Here is a 21850-nt window from a genome sequence, read left to right as displayed (position 1 = left end):
CTCTCCAGTGACCCCAGTGGGTACCGTGAGGGTCACAGGGCTCACTGAATTCACTTGAAAATGGCACAATAACTATACCAAATGGCCTGGTGTGTAAGACCCTCGTCGGCGAAATAAAATGACACAATGCTGCCACTCTAAAAAGGTCAAGCATTGTTTATTAACAATGCCCGGAGAATCTCATTAAATCCAGGAGCGTGAGGACAGAACTAATATCATACATGTGAGGTGATTTGCATACCAAGGAGGACCGGTGGCCCTGGGACCAGGCTCGCACTGTAAGTCTCCCGAGGCTACTGTTCAGAAGGCCCCTTGCCCTTGGCCGGCCCTCAGCTCTGCTCTGCATCCCAGCTGGCCCGGAGGAGGTGCTGGGCACATCTTTGCAGCCCCAGAGCTCCTTTCCTCTGTTGCAAATTACATCTCAGTGCAAACAAACAGGTGATCCCAGGTGTGGGGAAAGGGACTTTGGAACCAAGTGAGGGTGGCTAGAATTTTCTACATTAACCTGGGCCTGCTCCAATTTGCACTCTGAGCATACATTTGCATGTTGCATTCCAGAGGCCCTAATTCTAAGAATATTTGATAAAATAAAATTGATTCTTGTAATCCTCTGTGATCATATTCAAACCCAGTATTCTCAGCTTGGCCCACAGAATGGGTTTGCCTGCCGGCTTTCCTCCATGCTTTCTTATTAAAATTGTTTTCTCACACACTGATTGAGTGTACAGTCGGTGCTGGGAGGGGACAGGGTACCTCTGACCTGCATCTGGTCTCCTAGAAGCTTAGAGCCTAATGGGGGAGACGCCAGATATTTATTAGATCTTGTCACTTTTACCATGAAGTTAAAGAAGCTCTGAGAGCTGAATACATTCTGATTGGAGTGAACTGGGATGCTTCTGAGTTCTGTTGGGGACATAAGGAGCAAGGACACACGGAGGTGGCAGCAAGTGGACACTCCCAGCTTTCTACAAGTTCAAAACACCTGCATGGTACTTTAGCCTATCGTCTGTTTTTCCTTCATGTAGGGAGGCTGTTAATGAGAAAGTCCTTGACATGAGATGGCCGAAGGCTGAACCCAGCAGGTCTCAGAGGCTTGGGAAAGGCCCGTGACTATGGACAACCACTGGGTGGGCCAGGCAGCGAGCGTGGCCAGGCCATGGCTGAGAGCAGGATGCCGGCTTAGCCTGGCTCCCTGCAGAAATCTTGGGGCCTCAGGAAGCAATCTTGAACCAAGCAGTGGCTTGGTTTTTCCTGGCTCCTCTAGGAGCTTAGGCTTTTCCTGTGGTTCTGGAGCTGGGATCAATCATGGACTATGTGGCCTGCTTTTCTTGGAGAAATCAGACTCCTCGTGAGCCAGTCTCTAGCGGTTAGTGAGCTAAGGATTGCCCAATACTGCCAGGGTTCGGCTGGGATGATTAAAGATTTATTTATTTATTTATTTATTTATTTATTTATTTATTTATTTAAAGATCTTTTTAAAAAGCGACTACTTACTGAACGTTTGCTATGTGCCGGGTACCGAGCTCATCGTTCTATGTACATCGCCAGTTCAATCCCCCGCAACAGCAACAACCCGATAAAGTAGAGTCTATGGTTATTGACAATTTATCTAAGAGGAAACTGAGGGCTTAGATTAGATAAATTTGACAAAGGTCAATGTAGTAAGAGCTGGGGCCGGGACTGCAGAGGTTCTTAACGGAGCCTGCGCTTCCCCGCTGCCGCCGGGCCTCCCACTAGCAAGCAGGTAACGCGGAGCAGCGTGTTCGGAGCGCCTGGATTCCCCTCGCCTGCCCTGCCTTCCCCGGGAGCCACGGGCTCTGCTTTGACTTTCTCCTCTGCTACTCGCCTCCTCTCCCTACGTCCAGAGCGCTCCTGGAAGGAAGCTCATGAGAAGGGATGCAGGCACACTATGTCCTGGGCCCAGGGACAGGTGACCTTTCCAATTCAGCACCTTTATAAATCTTACCTAATGAAGTTAAAGGGAAAAAAGAATTAATGAATAAATGAAGGTTAAATCACTCCCTGCAGAAAATTGATGCTGACAGCAAGGGCCAAGAAGAGAGCTTGGAAAGCAGGGAGCTGACTTGCACAAGAGGCTTTTAAAATTCCTTTCCCGAAATTTGAGAGAGCCATGCGGCCGGCCAGCTCTGAGATGGGCAGGGAAGGCTGGGACCCCCACGGCAGATGGCCTGACGGTGATGGAGTAAGAAAGCCATACTCTACCTTGGGTAAAGTTTTTGGAAGCCGGTCTGGGGGTTTATGATACAGGGACATATCTGTGTGCAACACACACACACACACACACACACACACACACACACACACTGTACACATGGTTAACTCTTGCAGCTCAGCAAGGACAGGCAGTTTGGGTCTGCCCGTCTCATTCCTGGCCTCCTGGGACCTCTGCGGAATGTCTTCTTGTCAGCACCCACTTGTTAGCTGTGTCGATCTCCTTGTCGCCACCCTGGTTGTCTCCACCCTCAACTTCCACCCCCACATCCCCAGGGCTGCACCCCTCAGCCCAATTGGCTCCGAAGGGCCACAGGTGAAGGCATGGCTGGGCCGAGGGAGGCAAAGAAAGAAAAACAGAAACAGCCACTCGCCAACATAGGCCAGCGGCCAGAAGAGGTGCAAGGAGAGGCCAGGGTTTTGGGGAAAGGGGATGCAAGAGGACATGCCTGATAAAGCTCACAGGGCAAAATGTGGGTGGGGGCCTGGGAGGGACTTCTGCGACTCACGGAGTCACTCCCTCTGGGGCGTGTCACTTGCTGGCCTAAACCTACCTCAGTTTGGCTCCCTGGCGAAATGGGAATGAAGAGGAGGCCTGTGGAAGAGGATCAGAGGCAAAAATCGCCCCTGGTGGATGCACGGAGCAGAAAAGATGGGTCATTCCGCTTCCCCTCGTCTCGTCTGTGCCCACAGGTTTTTAAGAATCTGATCATGAAGCCAGGGAGGTTCTGAGAGACCAGCAGAGCATGCCCACCCCGCAGTGGGATGGGGGGCACGGGAGGCAGGAAGCTGGCGCTGGGCTGGTGGAGGGTGGGCTGGAGAGGAGGGGGGAGGCGGAGAGACCTGAGCTGACTAGATCAACCAGTAAATAAAAGGTCACAGTGATTTTTTCAGGCACCCAGGGAGAAGCAGGCAGCGAGCTCTGCTGACGGCAGGAGCTGACAATTGGCAAATGAGCCTCTGCAGTTATCTGTTTCCCTTCCTTATTCTTGTCTCCTAAGACAGAGGCTAGAAATAGATGCAACTGGCAGATGACTTAAGGAAGAAAAATGAGCAACGTGTTAGTTATGGGGGGCTCAGTGGCAGTGAACCAGGGAGCTGGTGAGTTAACCGGGGAGTAGGAAGAGGGTGGAGCTGGGGCTGCCTGCAGGGTTTGGCTCTTGCTCTGTCCCAGCCACTTTGCAGGGACCTGTCCCTTCAGCTCAGCAGCCCTAATAAGGCAGGTCTTACTGCGTCCCTCACTTTACAGAGAAGAAAACGGAGGCTTAGGGGTGCCTGGGTGGCGCAGTGGCTGAGCATCTGCCTTTAGCTCAGGGTGTGATCCCGGGGTCCTGGGATCGAGTCCTGCATCGGGCTCCCCGCAGGGAGCCTGCTTCTCCGTCTGCCTGTGTCTGGGCCTCTCTCTCTGTGTCTCTCATGAATTGGGTAGATAGAATCTTTGAAGAAAAAAAAAAAAAGAAAAGAAAAGAAACCTGAGGCTTAGAGAGGATGAGCCAGGCCCTGCCGAAGAACAGCAGAGCCAAGACTTGAACACAGGCCGATCTGTCCCCAGAGATGAGCTCTTTGCATTATCCTTCAGTGTCTCCTTTCCACATGCTGTCTCTTTTCTTGTCTCCCGTCTTCCTCGCCCTCTCTTCCTAACCTTCAACAAGTGTTTATTAAGACACTGGGTGCTTGGTGCATGAGAGGTTCTCCCAAGGACTGTGGCAGGCGGGTTGTGTCCAACTAAAGTCCGCTCGCTGCCTGTGTGCCACGGATATTCTTTGAACACTGAAACCTCCGAACCCTTGCCTTCCTTCAGCCCCAACAATAACAAATTGGGGGGACCAGTCCCTGAATACGCTGACCTCTTTCATGCCGCTGTGCTTTCCTTCACTTGAGAAATCCTCCTTTGCCTTTTGCTCCACTTGGTGAGCTCCTCTCCTTTCATGAGTCACCTAGAACGACACCTCCTCCAGGAAGCCTTCCTTGACTCATAGACTGTTGGGTAGCACCTGTCAGGCATCCCCAGCACTCTGCATACTGTATCACACTCCTGTTTCCCTGGCATATGTGTGGTTTTTGTCAGGATGAACTCTGTGCTCACGGTAGGTTTTCAAAGGTTGTTTGATAAATTGCTCGGAAGCTGAGTGGTTAACTAAGACGGCATTCTCCGCTCTGTTCATTTTTCTCTTTCCAATCTTCTTTCTGCTCGACTCTCATGTCTGCCCATCTCCCTCTTCTCATTAAATATTACTTGAGGGACAGAGGCTGAACCCAGACTGTTTGCTAAGCCACCAACAGCCGATGACACACCTTCAAACCCCAACCTGTTTGAAGAAGCGGGGAGTGGGAATAACCAGGAGGGGGAGTGAGGTTGCTCCTTGTGGAGTGGCAAAGGCTCTGGGAATTTAACCATGGGGCAGTGCAAACCATGAATTCGGGACTTGGGGTCCCTGAACTGGGCAGGCTACAGAAAGATCAAAGGGCCAGCTTGGAAAATGCAGGCAAGTGCGGCTCTGGAAACGAGCAGGCCAGAGGAGAAGGAGCACAGAACTGCTTTCCCCCGCAGTGAGCACAGCCCAGGCTGATCTGCAAGCAACCCGAGGTCAGCTTCCCATCTCATGGGACCCCCATGTTCATGGAACATCTCCTGCATAAAAGGCCTGAGCCATTTGTACAAACAGCCAGCAGGAGTGGGACCTAGCTCCCTTTTCCCCTGCACGGGCACCTAGGACCCCAGCCCACAGATGAAGAAGCCTCAGCAAGTGGCCTAACACCCAGCACCCATGTCCCACCCTCTCTGTGGGCGAGGGGGAGGCACGTGGAGAATGGGCTGTGCGCCTCAGAACTTCAAACTGTGCTCCGTGGAAGGGTTCACAGAATTTCCCTTTCCTCCCTCCCCCCATCGCGGGCACCCGGTGCATCTCTTGGCACCTCCGAAGCTGAATCTTCACATCATAGCAACTGTCCTACTCATCAGTGCATGGAAATAACTTTTCACGACGGCTCCTCTGATGTTGCCATCTTTTGTGTTGATCAAAACAACAAAACGAATCAGACTCTCGGCGTTTGATTGAAGCCTAATTGGAAATCCAAAGTGGCACTAAATGTTATGGTCTAAATAAAACACATTCAATTACAGAAACTCAACACGGGGAGCACGAGAGAGCTCTGGGAAGGAGCGAAAAGGCAGGCTACGGAGATCTGGGGCGTCACTGCGGGGCTGGATGAGTCAAGGCGGCAAGCACGGAAGGCCGTCTAGAGCCCAAGAAGTCCCCAGTGAGGGTGGTGCTGGGGCCTCATGTGTTCTGGACCTGCTCTCCTTGCAAAGATGGCCAGCTGTGGATAGGGGTGGAGAGGGTGCAAGGGAGTCATGGCATCACCCACTAGGCCTCCTTGGTGGTGGGGTGAGGGCCAGTAGCTCAGGAGCTTTGTGACCACACAGACCTGCACCTCCACCCCAGCCCTGCCTCCTAGGAGTGCCATGAAGGGTCTTGCTCTGGTCCCTTAACCTTTGCTGAGCCTTCCTCGTGTGTCAGGTGGGGGTGATGATACCTGCCTTTCAAACATTGTAAGGAGTCCACATGGAGCGCATGGGCTCCTGCACAGGCCAAACAGCGGCAGTTGCCTTCCCCAGGACTGGCCCTTTCTCTCCATGCACTCTGACCACCAGAGCCATCTCCGGTGACTCTCCAGGTAAGGCCCTGGGCAGTGCTCTACTTCCTTTTTTGGTTTAGTGAACAAAACAAGGCCCTGCTCCAGTGCCCTTGGGGGTGTCAGAGGAGGACTTGCGAGTCTGTGCTGGTTCCCTGAAGCCTTCGAAGCCACTGCTAGGCCTTTCCCTTAATCTGGAACCTGGTGGAGAGCGAGCAGGAGGGCAGGTGCCTCACGCCCACAGGTGGCAGCCAGGGGGCATCATCTCCAGAAGCTGGAGGGGTGGGTTTGACTTCAGATGGGTAGGGTGGAGTCCCAGCTCTGCTCTCAGCCAACTGGGTGGCTCTGGGCAAATTACTTAGCCAGACTTGAATTTCAGCTTTCCTATCTCTAAAAGAGGCAAGGACAATACTACTTCTCCCATGGGATTGTGGGATTCGCTGAGGTCATGTTCGTAAGCGAAAACCAGAAAAACACAACCTAAATGTTAGTTGGATTTCAACACATCTTAAATAGAGTAGAGCTGAGAGGCGAGGCAAGGTGGTTACATTTCTTTTTTAGGTGTGGCTCTATGCAGAGCATGATCTGCAGGGCTGGGCCTGGCGACGGTGCCCCGGACACGATCGTAAACATATCATTACGACTACCAACATTTATTAAGCAGGTAGGTGCTGCGTGCCAGACACTTTGCAGAGAGCTTTTTATGTATCAATCCATTTGATTTAATCCTCAAGCAGATGCCATAATTATGCCCATTTTACAGATGCCGCCGCTGAAGCACGGAGAGGTAAAGCGACTTGCCCAGGGTTCACACAGCAGTATGCAGTGGAGCCGGGACTCGAGGCCTGGCAGGAAGGCCGAGTCTAGAGCCCGCCACCCCCACGATCCGCTTCCTCACATTCCGGGCTAGTAGACCTTCCCTTCTCAGGAGTCAAGTCCCCCCTCGGGACTCCTGTCCTCATCTAGAAAGAAAAGGCTGCTGCTCTTCACTCGGTAACCTCTGAGGTCCGGCGCGCTCTGAACTGCTGTGTCAGAGAGACAGTGAGTTCTCTGTGCGAACGTCCCCAAGATGGGAAGGACAAGGACAGGTCTCGCCCTGGTTGGCATGACTTAGTTCCGTCGCTGAGCGCGTCGTACCTCTCTGCTCACTTTATAGTGAGATTTATCTACACGTCCTTCTCCTCCACCAGAATGAGACCCCCTGAGGGCAGGGATGCTATTTCATTTATTGCTCCACAAGAGCACAGAGCCCAGGGCTGCCGTTGCATTGAAAAGAGCAGAAAGAAATCAGGAGGGTGCCCCTATTCAGGCAGCCCCGCTTCTAACATTTGGCCGGACTAGGACTATTCCTTACAAGGGCTGCCCTAGCCACATCTGCATATGCAAATGGCTTGTCCGTGGACAGCTCAATGCATTATACATGGTGGACACTTAACGGTCTGTTGAGTGAATGAGTCTGTGCATGCAAATGACATGCAAATCTCTCCCTATTTTAATTTGACCCTTGGGAACATCTTCAGTGACTCCCTTGGGCCCAGGTTATTTTTAATTTTTTTTTTTTAATTGAAAGTCTTTAAAGGCAACCAGTTTTCTTTCTCGCCTGTACCCATGAGGCCGTTGTCAAGTTGGGAAAAGAGTGCTGAGCTGCGCCAGGTTAATGAGGATTAATTCTGCTTCTCCTGGTCATGCAGGGGAAGACGCCAGGTAGTGACACCCCTCCCTGGGCGTCAGTCTCTTCGCCTTTTAAAACAAGGGGGGTGGGTTTCCTGCGGGTATTGAGACGCTATGACTTCCCATCTCTCGGTCACAGGAACATCATCCTGGGCAGTCAGAGTGTCAGTGTTCAGGTCTACCTGCCTAGAAAGAGAAATCAAATCCCTTGCCAAGGATTAGAGAAAGTCTCCAGCCCCCCTGCCCATTTAGAGAAATGAGTTTTTTTGGCACTAGTTCTCCCAGCCTGGGCATTGTGTTCAATCATTTCTTTCCAAACCAGAGGATTTTAAAATAAGAGGCTGGAGTTTTCTCTCTTAAATACAACAAGCCAAGCGTCTGATTAATAGGGTGGGTTTGCATTTCCTTTCTCTCATGTGAAAATATTTATTATAAAAATGTTCCAATGAGAATATTAATAGCCAGGGAATCAGCTCTGTGTCAGCCTTTGTTCCCCGACATTTGAAATGGTGGTGGTGGTGGGGCGGGGTGGGCGTGGGAGGGAGAAAGAAGGAAAAATCAAAACCCAGGCTTGGGGTGGTCACCTTTTGCGGCACCCCGTCCCCCAGGAGGCAGGCTTCTGCTCTTCCTTGGGAAAGGCACTGATACGAGCAGCTCAGCTCCTGGACCACACTGGGGTCCCGTGTCCTTAACCAGAAACACATGTGCATCAAAGACTTGGATTGAAAGTGACACATTGGAAAACAAAAGTGCAGCCGAAATTCGCTTATCCTCACTTTCCTAATCCGCAAACTCTATAATTCTCCCCAAAGCCCCTCAGGCTCCGCTGCAGTCCAGCCTGCTCACATCCTCAACTCCCCCCGCCACACAGCCCAGGCTCCAGGCCCGGCAGAGGGGGGGCCCCCGTCACTGAGCCCCGCGGTGCCTTGTAAAAATACACCTTGGCACGCTCTGCCCGCACCCTGGGAAGCCTTATCGCCTGGACTAAACAAATGTGCACAATCAAAATAATAGTCTGAGATGTCCAAATAAACGCGCAGGGAACATCTGGAAGTGTGGTTCCCCACGTTTTTTCCTTTCCCTTCCTCAAGCCCTCAGAGGCCTTCGGGGTCCAGCAGCTCAGTGGCTCTGGACGCAGGTAGGAGACTATTCCTTCGGAGTCCAGATAGGCCCTTTGAAAATGCTTGTTTGGGGTGCGAGGTCCAGGTTTGCAGTACGTAGGCCCTGCCCCAAACCCAAGGAAACCAAAATTAGTTCTCTGGTTAGGCGGCTGGAGGCTCTGGGCTGGTAGGCTGGAGGGGTGCCCCCCACCCCGCCCCTCTGTTCGTCCTCCCCACCCAGCACACAGCTTCCACCAAGGCAGGGAACCGAGGACCAGGGAAGGGGTCTCTCCTGCCCACGAGCTCCTCAGAGAAGGATGGCTTTGCTGTCTTTCCAAATGACTTTTGTTTCTATTAACTCCAGGCCAAGGTTTTTCTTGCTCTGACTCTCTTGAATTACTTAAGGCGGGGGTAGTTAAAAAGTCCATTTCCTGTCTAGGGGATAAGTCACCGCGGCCCCGCGTAGCCAAGGCGGGGCCCCCAGTGGGCTGCTGTAATATTGCTGCATAGACACGGGCCAGGAGAACCCTTCAAAACCGTGTGCCACTGTCTGGGCAATTTCCGGGCAGTGTGATCCCGCTCCTGATGGATTCCCTCAAAGGCTCGCCGGAAGCACTTTCAGAGCCCACGTTAATGTGAGCTGCATTTAGGACCGAAGCAACCTTCAGCAGATCAACAGTAGGCTTTCAAGCTTCTGGCACGTCCCTGTGAGTTTTGGGAAGTCAAGCCAGCTCCGATGACTCCACACTTGGGTGTCGGGCATTGCATGACACTGAAGGAGCAGATAACCTGCTGGGATGCCTTCTGGGCCTCCCTGTTCTCATGTGGGGTCAGGATGTGTGATCCCTATGGTCCTTGCCAGCTCTGATGGTCTGTGTTTTCATGAACCTGGGGGGGCGGGGGTCAGGACACCGTGGATTTATCTTGCCTGAGCCTTGTCTCCTCCAAGCATGCTCATGGGCCACCGAATCAGAATCACCTGAGGTTATTGGTGGTAGAGAGGTGAAGAGGAAGGTAGGCGAGGAGGCAATGTGGCTTCAAAAAGGCAATAATTCTACCTTCTCTGTGGGAATGCTCACGCTCTGGGCCCTGAGCTGCTATGTCTGCCACGACCTACCACGCTCAAGACGTCTCGAGGCTACCGTGTTGTAAGGAAGGCTCATGCCACATGGCAAGGCCTTGTCTAAAGCGCTCTGGTCAACAGTCTCAGCTGAGCCCAGCCTTCTAGTTCCCAGACAGAAGCTTCCAGATGATTCTAGTCCCTAGAATTCTAAGCACCCCAAGTCATCTGTGTTGTAGAAAAGAGACAAGCCCCCTTCCATGTACCACGTTTGGGTCCCTGACTTACATAGTTTGTGAACATAATAAAATGGTTGGTTTTTTTAAATTTTTTTTTAGGATTTTATTTATTTATTTGAGAGTGAGAGACAGAGAGACAGAGAGCACAGGCAGGGTGAGGGGCAGAGGGAGAGACAGAAGCAGGCTCCCTACTGAGCAGAGCCCCATGCACGGCTTGATCCCTGGACCCCGGGATCATGACCTGAGCCAAAGGCAGACACTTGACTGACTAAGCCACCCAGGTGCCCCTGAAATGGTTGTTTCATGTCGCAGAATTTTGAAGTGATTTGCTAAGTAACAATAAGTGACAAGACCAACACAAGGTCACTCAGGACTGGGATCTGAGTGCTCATTACTTGGAGAACAGCAGCCCCATCTTTTGACACATGGTTTCCTTACCTGGGGAGGCCAGAAATGAAAAGCCCCCCCCTGGGTAGCCCCTTTCTGGCCAGGTGTCCACACATGCAGCCAGGCAGGACCCTGAAGGCCTGGGGCCTGACCGGTGCCCAGGGTGCCCCTCCCTTCTCTCCACAGATGCCTGCAACACTGGCCTCCTGGGCCTCACATCTGGGCCCGGGGCTGCCTCTGCCTATATCAAGGAGAGCGGGACTGTTTAGTCTGCTGGGCACATTCCTGGATTTTAAAAATAAATAGCAGATTATGAGCGACTTAGCCTGATGCTGTCATTGGGCCAGGCCACAGGCTTCTGAGCCGTCCCTTGGGAGAGAGCAGCAGGAATGGCAGGTTGGAGGTGCTTGGCTTGGGAACTCTGTCCCAGCCATAATTTCAGAGGACAGGCTTCTAGCCTTTTCCGGGGTCTCAGAAAACTTCTAATATATTATTAGACTGACAGCAATATGATAATAATCATACCGCACACCACAAGCACTATGTGTCAGACATCGCCGTTACCACCCCTCGGCCCCTTATACAGATGAAGAACCTGAGGTTTAGCGGCCTGAGATCGCAACCCTGTACACCTAGCAAGTGGCCATGGGTGAAATGGAGTTTAGTCTATCAGGCTCCGGCTCTTAGCCACTATGCTATAGTGCCTTCCCAGGCCCCCAGATAGAGAGCAGCGTCCCAGGCCCCCACCCAGCCCAACACGCACCCGCACCCCCATCGCCAACCAATCTGCTGTTCCCAAGGCCCTTTCCAGCCTGCACAGAGCCATTCTCCACTGTGACTCCCTTTTTCCATTTCACCCTTCGCTGGATCATTTTATGCCTCTATTCCCTCTGCTAATTCAAACTAATTAAAGTATAAAATAGAATAATTGCTTCCATACCCATACTCTTTCCCATCCACATTGAGTACAGAGTTATATTCTTTATCTGGGAGTGGCCAACCTGACAAGTTGGGTGGAAACTGGGGCTATCAAGTTTCTTTTCATCTTCTCCCTCAGTTTTGCCCTTGGCTTGTAGCCTGGCTTTCCCCCGGCCTTGCTGTCTGACTTCCATTAGACGCTGAGGCTACGGGAGGACGTGTATTCACACCCATCGCATCTGCCCATTTGCTGCTGAGGAAGCCGGGGCGGACTTTCTAGGGAAGAGCCAGGCATCCTGTCCGTGGGGCACCTGGGCAATTAGCAGGATTGGGAAATCAGTTCCCAAATGTTCCCCTGGGACTGGCCAGCCCTGGATCTATTAACAGTCCATTAACAGCCGCTTGTTAGGCAGTGGCACTAGCGACCCAACACTTCTTACTAGTTCTATTTCTTAATTACGTGTAATTAACTGAGAGAGAGGGAGGGAGAGACGATGAATGAGCTGGACTGGATCGTTCTAGCTCTGTAGGGAGATGCAAACCTCTTTAGCCTGAACTGGAGACCAGAGGCTCGATTCTACACTCACGTGGTGCCAAAGGTGCAACAGGTGTCATGTTCCAGGGAAGCAGGAAGGGGACAGAGGGACAAGAGGTAGGGACAAGAGGTGAAGGCCAGGGTGACAGCAGGCTGCTCAGAGATTTATTATAAAGTGATGGGAAGCCCCATTCCCATGATGTCTTTTGAGGTCTCAGGTCTTTCAGGGAACTCTGAAGTCTTCAATCACTGCCTCAAAACAGGAATACTCTTATCCATAACCCACCAGGCTTTCCACCCTCTCCGCAGTGTCCACCCTTCAGGGAAGACATTCTTGTGGGCACCCACGCCTCAGAGAACTCTTGTTCCAAAAGTTCTTCATTTGGTCTAACCTCAGGCCTGTCTGCTGTAGTGTTGGTGTGGTCTTCTGGAGATGGACAAGAGCCTCAGTCCCAAGACATACCTTAGACAGGCCTCTTTAATATGAAAGGGAGTCTAGAGTTAGATTTATTAACTATATGGTTAAAAGGAGGAAACTGAACCTCTGAGAACCTAAGAGTCCAGGCTACCCAGCTAGCTAGAGGTGGGCCGGGACTAGGACACAGACCTCGGGGCTCATCCTGAGGACACCGGCTATACCACGCGACCACTTCATTTCCCCTAAATCATCACTCATGGTCACCACCTTCCTGAGCCAGAATCATAAAGGCCTGAGAGCTAGAAGTGGCCATACAGAAGCTCCACGACATGGGTTTATGAGGCATGGGAGGCAGTGAGGAAGAAACTCCCCTCTGCTGAGCCTCACGTTTGACCCCTGTGAGGCATGGTGAGGCCAAGTGACTGGTTTAAGGCCACGTGGCTGTGAAGTGTTAAGACAGGATCCAAATCAGAGTTTTGGACTTCAGGGACAATCCTAGTACCTGAAGCAGCTCCTCTATTTCATGAGGGAGGAAACCAGACCTGGGAGAGGGTCATGCTTCCAGATTTAGCAACCACTGGACTAGAACCCAAGCCAACCGACTCCATCCTCATCCCCACACATGAAACTGTTTCTTGAAACATGTCCGAGCTGTACTCAGCTGCTTGGCCTGAGACAGATGGGCCTCCTGAGCTGTTCTTGGCCCTCATCCCTGCGCCCAGCCCCAGGTGGAATCACCTAGCTACCTATTTCTACATGATTTACAGCTCTCAGGGTGACAGGTCTCAGAGCTCTGCCACAAATCCCCCTCAGACTCTGCCCACGGATCACAGCTCCACCTGGCATGGGGAGCTCTCTGGACTAATATCTCACCTGATTGGAGACAGCCCCATGGTATTAACCCCAAATTCTTCTCATACCTTCTCAGTGTGACTGGCTACCGCCGAGCCCCTCCCTGTTGGGTGCAGATTATAACAAGAACCATACAGTTGTGGCTGAAGAGGAGGACAAAGCCCAGGACACTTAGAAATAAGCTGTGTGGACACTTGGTTGAGCCAGGGCTGATGCTCTTGGAGGTGACACCGGATATGATCTCAACGGGTCATCTGAGTTCCCGAAGGCTACTCATTGGCCTCCAGCTCTGGATCAGGCCCCTCTCCTTTGGCCACATTTTGAATGTAATTTCAGAAAGCATCCCATTTGAGAAACAGATATGCAGCCAAAATATGAGCCTTGGCATCTTCTCAGCTCCACTAAGTCCTCACTGATCACTTCTATTTGCTGGCAGTGCTCTTCCACGGCACCGGACTCAGAAAACCCAAGCGAGTGCTTTTACCCGGAATTACCTGCCTGGTCCTCAACCACCCATAACGTGTTCTGAAAATATCACTTATGTTGTGGGTCTGTTGGATCCCTCTGACCACCATTTTATCCACCTATCTGGACCGCCATCTATCCATCCAGCCCTCTGTCTGAGGATTGCCCTGCAGAAGTGTCTAGAATAGTGTTTACCCAATGTTAACATGGTGTTACATTTTGGGTAGTCCCGTCTGGGGACTCATTGCTATTTTCTTTTCTGTGTGTGTTGCCTGAATTTGCATGGTGAGCATCTACTGTTTTTGTTTAAGAAATAGCCTTATGGGCAGCCCGGGTGGCTCAGCGGTTTAGCGCCGCCTTCAGCCCAGGGCCCGATCCTGGAGACACGGGATCGAGTCCCACGTCAGGCTCCCTGCATGGAGCCTGCTTCTCCCTCTGCCTGTGTCTCTGTCTCTCTGTGTGCGTGTGTCTCTCATGAATAAATAAATAAAATCTTAAAAAAAAAAAAGAAATAGCCTTATGTCCATAAATAGAGAAGAACAGGAAGGAAAGACAGAGTAGTGACAGGCTTCAATGGGATGTTACAGATAACTGGCTACCTGTCTCTCTCCCTTGTTAGATTGTAAGCAGCTTGAAGGTAGCTAGCCAAGTCCCTTTCATTTTGATGTTTCCCCAGCACATTGTTCCTGGTAAATATATTCCCAGAAAGGGACTTTGTTAGGGCCCACAGGCTGTTTTATTAGAATGCGACATCACTGTTTATTTCCAAGACTGTCTTACCCACTGTAGGTTAGGCTAAGCCTCCTCCAGCTCCACCAAATTCCCATCTGCACCTGCAGTTTATGCCTCAACTGAGGGGTCATATGAAAGAAGGTAAAAAGACAGGTGGGTTCAAGAGGATCTATATATAATTTGCATGCAATCTGCATATGATTAGTGTCATCTGTTCTGAAGAAGCAGTTTTTGAGTTAGAGCTGCCTCACTGCTTCCCTTAATGCCATCATGTGCCCATTTGTCTCTTCCTTCTTCCCTCCACTCTTCTCTCATCCGGGGATTCAGAATTCTTACATTCAAAAAAAAAAAAAAAAAAAAAAAGAGGACAAGAGGACTCTGGGCAAGGTGTTGCTTGCTGAGTACACCTGGAATCTTTGCAGGGTATTTTGGGAATGACAAACTCTCATGAGCTGGGAGGCACCTCGTGAACGCTCACTGGTCTTCTAGCCCAACATTTCTGTTTAGTCCAAGGCAGGGACTTTGGCCACCAAGACAGATTCACAACCCTTTTTCTCCTTCTTGGGCCTTTTCTCTTACCTGCCATGTTCAGGTCAATGCTAAGACCACTGCTCCTGCTGAACAACTGTAGACACCACTGACTGAACGAATGGAAGGAACCAGCCTCTCTAAAGGTCTTTGCTTGGCTTTCTGTATCTCCATTAATTTGTGAATCCGCTATTTTCCCTGCTTCTCTTGCCCATCACCATGGCTCACCTGCATTTACCTTCTCTTTGCTCACATACATTCAGAGCAAAAACACTTTGGGGGGAATAATGCTCCAGCAGAGAAGGCGGCGCACCTGCTTCACTGTTACCCTGCAGAGGGTAGAAGTCTATTTCCCAGGTCGACTTTGGCTTCCCAGAGTTGGCCAGCTCCTACTGGCATCAGACTGTGACTCAGGCCACGATTTTTATCTCCTTCTGGGGCCCTATCTTGGGTCTGTCTCTCCCAGGATCAGGCCCAGCCAGGAGGCCTGGATTATTTACACTTCTTTGGCTCCCTTGAGCAGCAGACTCTGTGGGCCCGGGAGCCGTAAATCTACCTCCTAATCACACCAAGCTGCTCCATGCAGTCTGGCCTGTTCTTGCGGGGCTGTTCATCACACACTGAGACAGGGGCTGTGGCCTAGAGAGAAGCCTCCGAGAAGTGGCTGGCCTGGCTGCTTCTCTCTGGCTCCCTGAAAAAGTCTCCAAGGACTCTGCCTCCTCGTAGACCCCCAAGCAGCCAGCCCAGAGGTCTCTCTTGTTAGATGGAACAGTTTCTGAACAAAAGGTCACAGGTTATCAGTTACTCCTGGGCTTCCAAAAGAAAGGATTGATGTCAGCACTTACCTGTCTCTCAGACATGATGTACAGGTAGCGCTGATCAATGGAGAAGGCCATGTCCCGGAGGATCGGGCTTCCGTCTTTGAGCACAGAGACCATCTCGTACTGGACCCCTCCATGGGGGGGACCATCGGCTCGAATCTGCAAAAGAAACAAGGCATCCTCAGCATCCATACTCAGCAGTCCCCCGTGGGATTACCTGTTTCAGCCTCGGGCAGGTCGCTTTCCCGAAGATAATCCCCCACCCTATCCCCAGTTGCTACTCTGAACCAGACCAGGCTTCAGGGACGGTAGAGGTGCTTCTCAGTTCAAGCAGCCCAGCTTCCAGCAAGAGAAATCCTGTCCAAGTGGTCTGAGTGTGCTGGGTCTGTCCCATTTCTGATGATGGGTTCATTTGTGTGTGCATATGTGCCCTTAGGAGCGATTCTGAATATTCCGATGTGGTTATTGTTGCGTGTGTCTACATAAATTGACAGCACTTTGTGGAGGGTGTGTGTGTGTGTGAGTGTGTGCTTGCTTGCACACACTTTCTGGTGTTTGGGGTAGGAGACTCAATATCTGATTGCAGTACTTCTGTCTCAGGTGGGGTAAAACAATCCTATCAACTATCAAAAAGCTGGGAATCAAGAGATTCAAGATTTTAGACTCTCAGGAAGGACTTTCTGACCCCAAATATATCCCCTGCATGTGTGCAAATTCACCCTGGGATTTGGCGGGGGCCAGGAATCCTGGCTCAGACTCTCAGAGCCCAGGTCTAGATAATAAGTCAGAAAGGACTTGGACACCATCAAGTTCACTGCTTCTCAGCCCTGGCTGCACATCGGAATCATCTGGGGAGTTGTAAAAGATACGAATGCCAGAGCCGGATCCGTTAATCAGAACCTCTGTGGGTGGGGCCCGGGCATCTTCTTTGGGATTCAAAGCTCCCCAGGTGAATCTGATGAGCAGCCAAGGTCTAGAAGCAGCGATGGAGTCCAGCGGTTTTCAAACCAGCATGCCTTGAGAGTCACCTCGGGGTCTTGGGAAAATGTACAGCTGAGCCCGCCCCCGGAGTTTCTGATTCAGCGGAAATGAGGCTGGAGAATTCTCACTTCCAACAAATTCCCAGGTGATGTGGACGTGGCTGGTCTGGGGGGGTTCGACAGGGCTAGTCTAAGCCCTGTGTAGAATTCAGCTCTGTGTAGGGACGCCTGGGTGGCTCAGTGCCTGAGTATCTTGCCTTTGGCTCAGGGCATGATCCCAGGGTCCCAGGATCGAGTCCCACATTGGCTCCTGCTTCTCCCTCCGCCTGTGTCTCTGCCTCTCTCTGTGTCTCTCATGAATAAATAAATAAAACCTTTAAAAAAAAAAAGAAAAGAATTCGGCTCTGTGTAGCCTCAGCAGAAGACAGTCCTAAGGTCCTACAAAAAGCTGGCATCCAGGAGTCCTCGGTTTGAATATGCTCCTGCCTTCAGGTTTCTTGTTCCCAACAGCACAGCTGACCACCAATCCCCACCCCAACTTGTTTCCTCTGTCCTCAGCCCATCTCAAAACCCCTCTAACTCGAACCCTATTTTCTCTACGAGGCCTCCCCTAATCTCACCACCATTCTAATTGCTCATCACCCCGATGCCTTTTTTTTTTTCTATTAGACATTTTGTCTCAGGATTATAATCAATTGATCTGTTCATTGTATACGTACTAGCTACCACGTATTGACGATCCATTCTCATTGTTCTCTAATTGTCTCACACGTGCGTAAGTCTGTCAACACTGTGAAGGCAGGGATGTGTTTTCTATTTCTCTAATAACCCTCGGAGGACTAGAATGGGTTCGGGAACCTAGCTGGTGATGGATCAAAGGGGATGCTTGAGAAATACTTGTTGAAAGGACATGAACCCTGAACCAGCTGATAAAGTCTCGTGAACTCTAGTGCTAAATCAAAGTGAGGTCAAAAGGCATTTTCTCTGGAAGACAGTAGGATTCGGGCTGCCTCTCTGCATTCCCTTTCATTTTTCTCTTGTACTTCTAACCATACCCTTCCCTCTGCCTGTTTCTCCCACACCAGGAGCTCCTGAGGGCAAGGACCGAGACTTAGTCATCCCAAGGGCCAAGCTTGGGGCCTGATGCCACAGCAAACTCCCCTTTGCCCTTTTTCTGCCTAGCTAGTGGCTTCCTATGTTCAAAGCTGTTGCATCCAGGGGAAGGGGCTTGAGAGGGGCGGGGGGAGTCATTGAATTCATTCTCAGAGGGTGAAGGAAGACGCTGCGGTCGGCAATGACGTCATGAGACTGAGGTTACTACCCTCTACCCAGGTGCAAGTATGATTATGGATTCAACCAGAGGGAAGGGCCCCTACCTCCGAAAATGCTGCACAATTAAGAAGGTTCCCCCCACACACGAAGCTGCAGCAATCTCTCTTAGATGGGCAGATCTGAAATTTCCTTGAGATCCTTCCAGAAATATAGTAGTTTCTAGTAAAAAAAAAATTCTTGGGCTATTGCAGAAAGTAAAGAGAAGATGCAATTGCATGGCTTCTGACTGGCTTGACCTCGGTTTCCTGTCTCCATTATATGGGGGTGTTCAGGCTCTGTTTGTCCCTTTGAAGGGAAAAGGGTCCAGTGGTTCTCATCACCCTCCCTATGACAGCTGCTCTTCTTCAGGGAGATTGGAGCTCCTCGAGGTACTGCTCAGCCCCAGGAGCCGTGGAACCACACCCTCCCTCAGGCCCGACCCAAGATCTCCCTGCCGGGGGAGGCTAGTGAGCCCTCTGCCAGCTGGGGCGGCCTCCTCCCCACGAGCCTGGGCACCTGGTTGCCTCCCCAGCAGCACCTGGACACAAAGTCAGAAGGAGGAATGCCGCAAGTCTGGCCTTCCCTCGGTGGTCCCCGCGACTGGATGGTACCCACGGCCAGCTTGGAGCTGGAATGGAATCAAAGACAACTTATCATCACACACTCTGCTGTGTCCCACTTAGGACCAATCCAGCCATTAACTTTCCTGAATCAAAGATCTAAGCAGGTTTTTTTTTTTTTTTTTTTTTCCCATCTGCAACCCCAATCTTTTAATAACGCAGTTGAAGCCAGAATCAAACCTACATAACTCTCAAATGTCAAAGCTAACACCAAACCAGAACAGAAACTGTTCTTGGGACTGAACCTGAACTAAGCGATCCTATTTCACTCAGTCTAAGTCCCTGGAGGGAAGAGCACTACAGCCCAAGAAGTCTGTGCCTCTCCACTTACTCTCTCATCCCATGCTCTCTGCCTCCAGGTTGTGTGACCTGTGAGACACCAGCAGGAGGGCACAGGAGAAGGAGAATGGGGCCAGGAGGCAGGGGACTCAAAGGGCATGGGGTGGTGGCAGGGAAGCTGGCAGGCAGGCAGGGAGCAGGAGAAGCCAAATGGGCAGCAGGCGGCAGAGATCTTTCCCTCCCTAACGCCCTGTACTCCCTCTGGGCAACATGCCCAAGTGGGCAGACTATAGGTCTGGGACGCAGGGTTCCCTGGGTTTCTGTCCAGACTCTGTGCCTGGGCTTGCCATCTGCCTAACAGGCCGAGGCAATCGGCTCGGTGCCGGTCACAGGAGAACCACAGTAGCAAGTGCTAGAGCTAGAAGGGCTTTGGAGCTCCCCTCACCTAAGCTCTTCCACTCCAGGCTCACAGCTGCCAGTGGTGCACCTGGGGTTCAACCCGGCTCCAGCCTGTGGGGCTCAGAGGAGAGCACACGGCTGATGATGGAGACAGGGCCCCATGACGGCCACCGGGGACCAGGGTACTGCTGTGGGCCAAGGGCACAGTTTCCCAGACTGCTCTGCCTCCGAAAGTTCTGAGATTCCAAGTTGTCTCTATCCTTACTCGACACAGGATGGTAGTGGTGCGGTGATGGTCTGGGAGTCCCCAGCAGAGGTGGAATGTTTAAATCCAACACATCGAATCCATTCTGTGCTGTCCCAGAATAACTAAACTGCTGTGACACAGTTTTCAGCTCTTAAGCGTGTGTCCCCAGGGCCAGGTTTCAATGACCACAAGGACCACAACGGACTGAAATAGGTCACAAACCAGTCCAAGAGAAGGGTGTCACCGGCCCAAGCTGCACAGGGCAGGGGAGGAGCTGGGGCAGAGGAGGGACGTGATGCGCACAGGGGTGCGAGAGTCACTTGAACGTGGCTTTCTGGTTGGGCTCCTCCTCTCCTGAGAGGGCCTGGCCTCAGTGGACACCCAGAAGCTACCGAGGCCATTCTGCTTGGACAAAGCTCACAAGGTAGGATGAGAGGCCCAGTTTGCCGCAGCAGAGGGTGGACAGTCTTTACTGAGACCGAGAAAAGACAGACTGTGCCTACACTGTCACGCAGGGAGATTCAAGCTGGTTCCAGCAAGAATTCCTGTTGCACAGAGCCCTGGCCACAGCATGAGTGGCCGCAGGACCCTGCAACCTTCTTGGGGGGGTTTGAACTCAGGATAACTTCTGTCACTTCACGGCTCAATGTGGCCCTACCTGAAGGCGGTAGCACAGACTTGGATGAATTTTCAAAGGACCCCGTTTGCCTCAAGAATTTAATAACAGGGGACGCCTGGGTGGCTCAGCGATGGAGCGCCTGCCTTTGGCTCAGGGCGTGATCCCGGGGTCCCGGGATCGAGTCCCACATCGGGCTCCCTGCATGGAGCCTGCTTCTCCCTCTGCCTGTGTCTCTGCCTCTCTCTGTGTGTCTCTCACGAATAAATAAATAAAATCTTTAAAAAAAGAACTTAGTAACAGCGACCGTGCTATTGCTTTCACCATGTGCTAAGGAAGCGCTATTGAAGGTACAGAACAAAAATCAACTGTCTTATCCTTATAGGAACCCCTGAGGTAAGTGTTATCATTATTATTCCCATTTCACAGGCAGGAAATTTGAGGCCAGGGCGAGTCCGGTGGCCTTCCCAAGATCACACAGCTAAAGGGCGGCAGAGCTGGGGATCCCCCACCCGGCCCCATTTCTCAGGCGCTCTGTGACTCTCCTAAGAGAGGGTAACAGGAGGGGCTGGACGATGTGAGGGACAGTGTGTGGGGGGCCGCGCACGACTCCCTGGCCCTCTGGGTGGGAGGGGCCTCTGCTAAATGAGAAGGAAATCGTAATCCCATTAGTGCTTTCCTTTAAACCACAGCTAGGCCAGCGCAGAAATTAATGACAGCCTCTTTACTTGAACATCCAATTCAAATCAGCATATCCAATTCCAATTAACTGGCTTACCTGTAGGCCCCTCCAAACCTTTTTGCTTGTGCATCAATTTCTTCCATACTTAGCTCTAAATTATGGAGCCCCAGCTTGGGACCTGTCACTCCAATATCACTTTATTAGTAGTACTAGTAGTGTAAGTAGATTTATTTATTTATTTATTTATTTAGCAAGCGCTGCTGAAAAACGACGGGGAATCTTCTTCTTCTTGGGCCTCTCAGTAGGAAACAAATTGGTCTGAGAGGCATCACCATGCAGAGGGAGGCACCGGTTCTTGTCTGGAGGGCTGGCATCTAATCCCAACGTTCTCATTAATTGGCTTTGTGACCTCAGGCAAGTCACTTCCCCTGTTTGCGTAATAGTTTCTGTAGCTGCCAAATAAAGTGGGAACTCCTGTCCTTATGGGCACAAAAAGGATGCTGGGGGAATGAAATGAGTTATTAGCTATGCATTTCAGGACGGTCCAATATCCATTTATTACGCACCTGCCGTGAGCCAGGCCTGTGCTTGGCGCTGGGGACACCGAGGGGGAGAAAGATCCCCTTAGGAAGCCCCAGGAGCTAGGGAACGGACAAGCCAACCAGTCTTCACAAACATAGGAGCTACCCCATGTGAGAGGAGTTTGCCCGAGGGGGTCCTGGGAGGGCAGGGTGGGAGGCAGGCCTTGGGCGGGAGTCTGAATGGATGAGCAGGAGTGGAAATGTGAGTTCTTTGGCTAATTTCAAGTGTGATGTCAGTAGAAGAGTGTTATTGTTATGTCTGAGCCCAGATTTCTTGGAAACTTGGTTTCTCAGACTTGAGCGTTTTGGAGAAGATGAGACTTTTGATGTGCGTTTATTGAGGGCTCGACAACAATTTCTGCAGGTCTTGTCACTTTATGTCCGAGAAGTCACTTTGGAAGAGGCCTTTATTACTTGATTTTATCTCTGCCTCAGGACTCAGGGCTTGCGTGCTCTGTGAATGTGTATGTGTGTCTGTGTGCATGTGCACACACACATAGAAACATGTAGACATTTAAAGGGGGACGAGGTGGGGCAGGCC

General features: G+C 51.4%; 1 protein-coding gene and 1 long non-coding RNA gene across 5 annotated transcripts in view; one reads left to right on the top strand and one right to left on the bottom strand.

The window, feature by feature from the left end:
* The window catches only part of PLXNA2 (plexin A2), a 205696-nt gene that overhangs the window by 95436 nt on the left and 88410 nt on the right, over positions 1-21850 (bottom strand). For 2 of the 3 annotated variants that reach the window (XM_077902257.1, XM_077902256.1), the window contains exon 4: positions 15619-15753. In XM_077902257.1, the coding sequence (XP_077758383.1) occupies positions 15619-15753 (135 nt within the window). Of the gene's footprint in view, positions 1-6601; positions 7726-15618; positions 15754-21850 lie in introns of those variants that run through there. The other variant, XM_077902258.1, reaches the window with a different exon arrangement.
* Positions 5655-21227, top strand: LOC144316404 (uncharacterized). 2 transcript variants are annotated; one of them, XR_013382357.1, is made up of 3 exons: positions 5655-5910; positions 6430-6532; positions 6632-8029. It is a non-coding gene; the product is annotated as an uncharacterized LOC144316404 (long non-coding RNA). The 2 variants fall into 2 exon arrangements; XR_013382356.1 differs by lacking the exon at positions 6632-8029 and adding an exon at positions 20980-21227 and having other exon boundaries at positions 5656-5910.

The sequence above is a fragment of the Canis aureus genome, chromosome 6, assembly GCF_053574225.1.
Source record: "Canis aureus isolate CA01 chromosome 6, VMU_Caureus_v.1.0, whole genome shotgun sequence".
Lineage (NCBI taxonomy): Eukaryota > Metazoa > Chordata > Mammalia > Carnivora > Canidae > Canis > Canis aureus.
The sequence above is the reverse complement of the archived record's forward strand: the minus strand, read 5'-3'. Positions and strand labels throughout refer to the sequence as shown.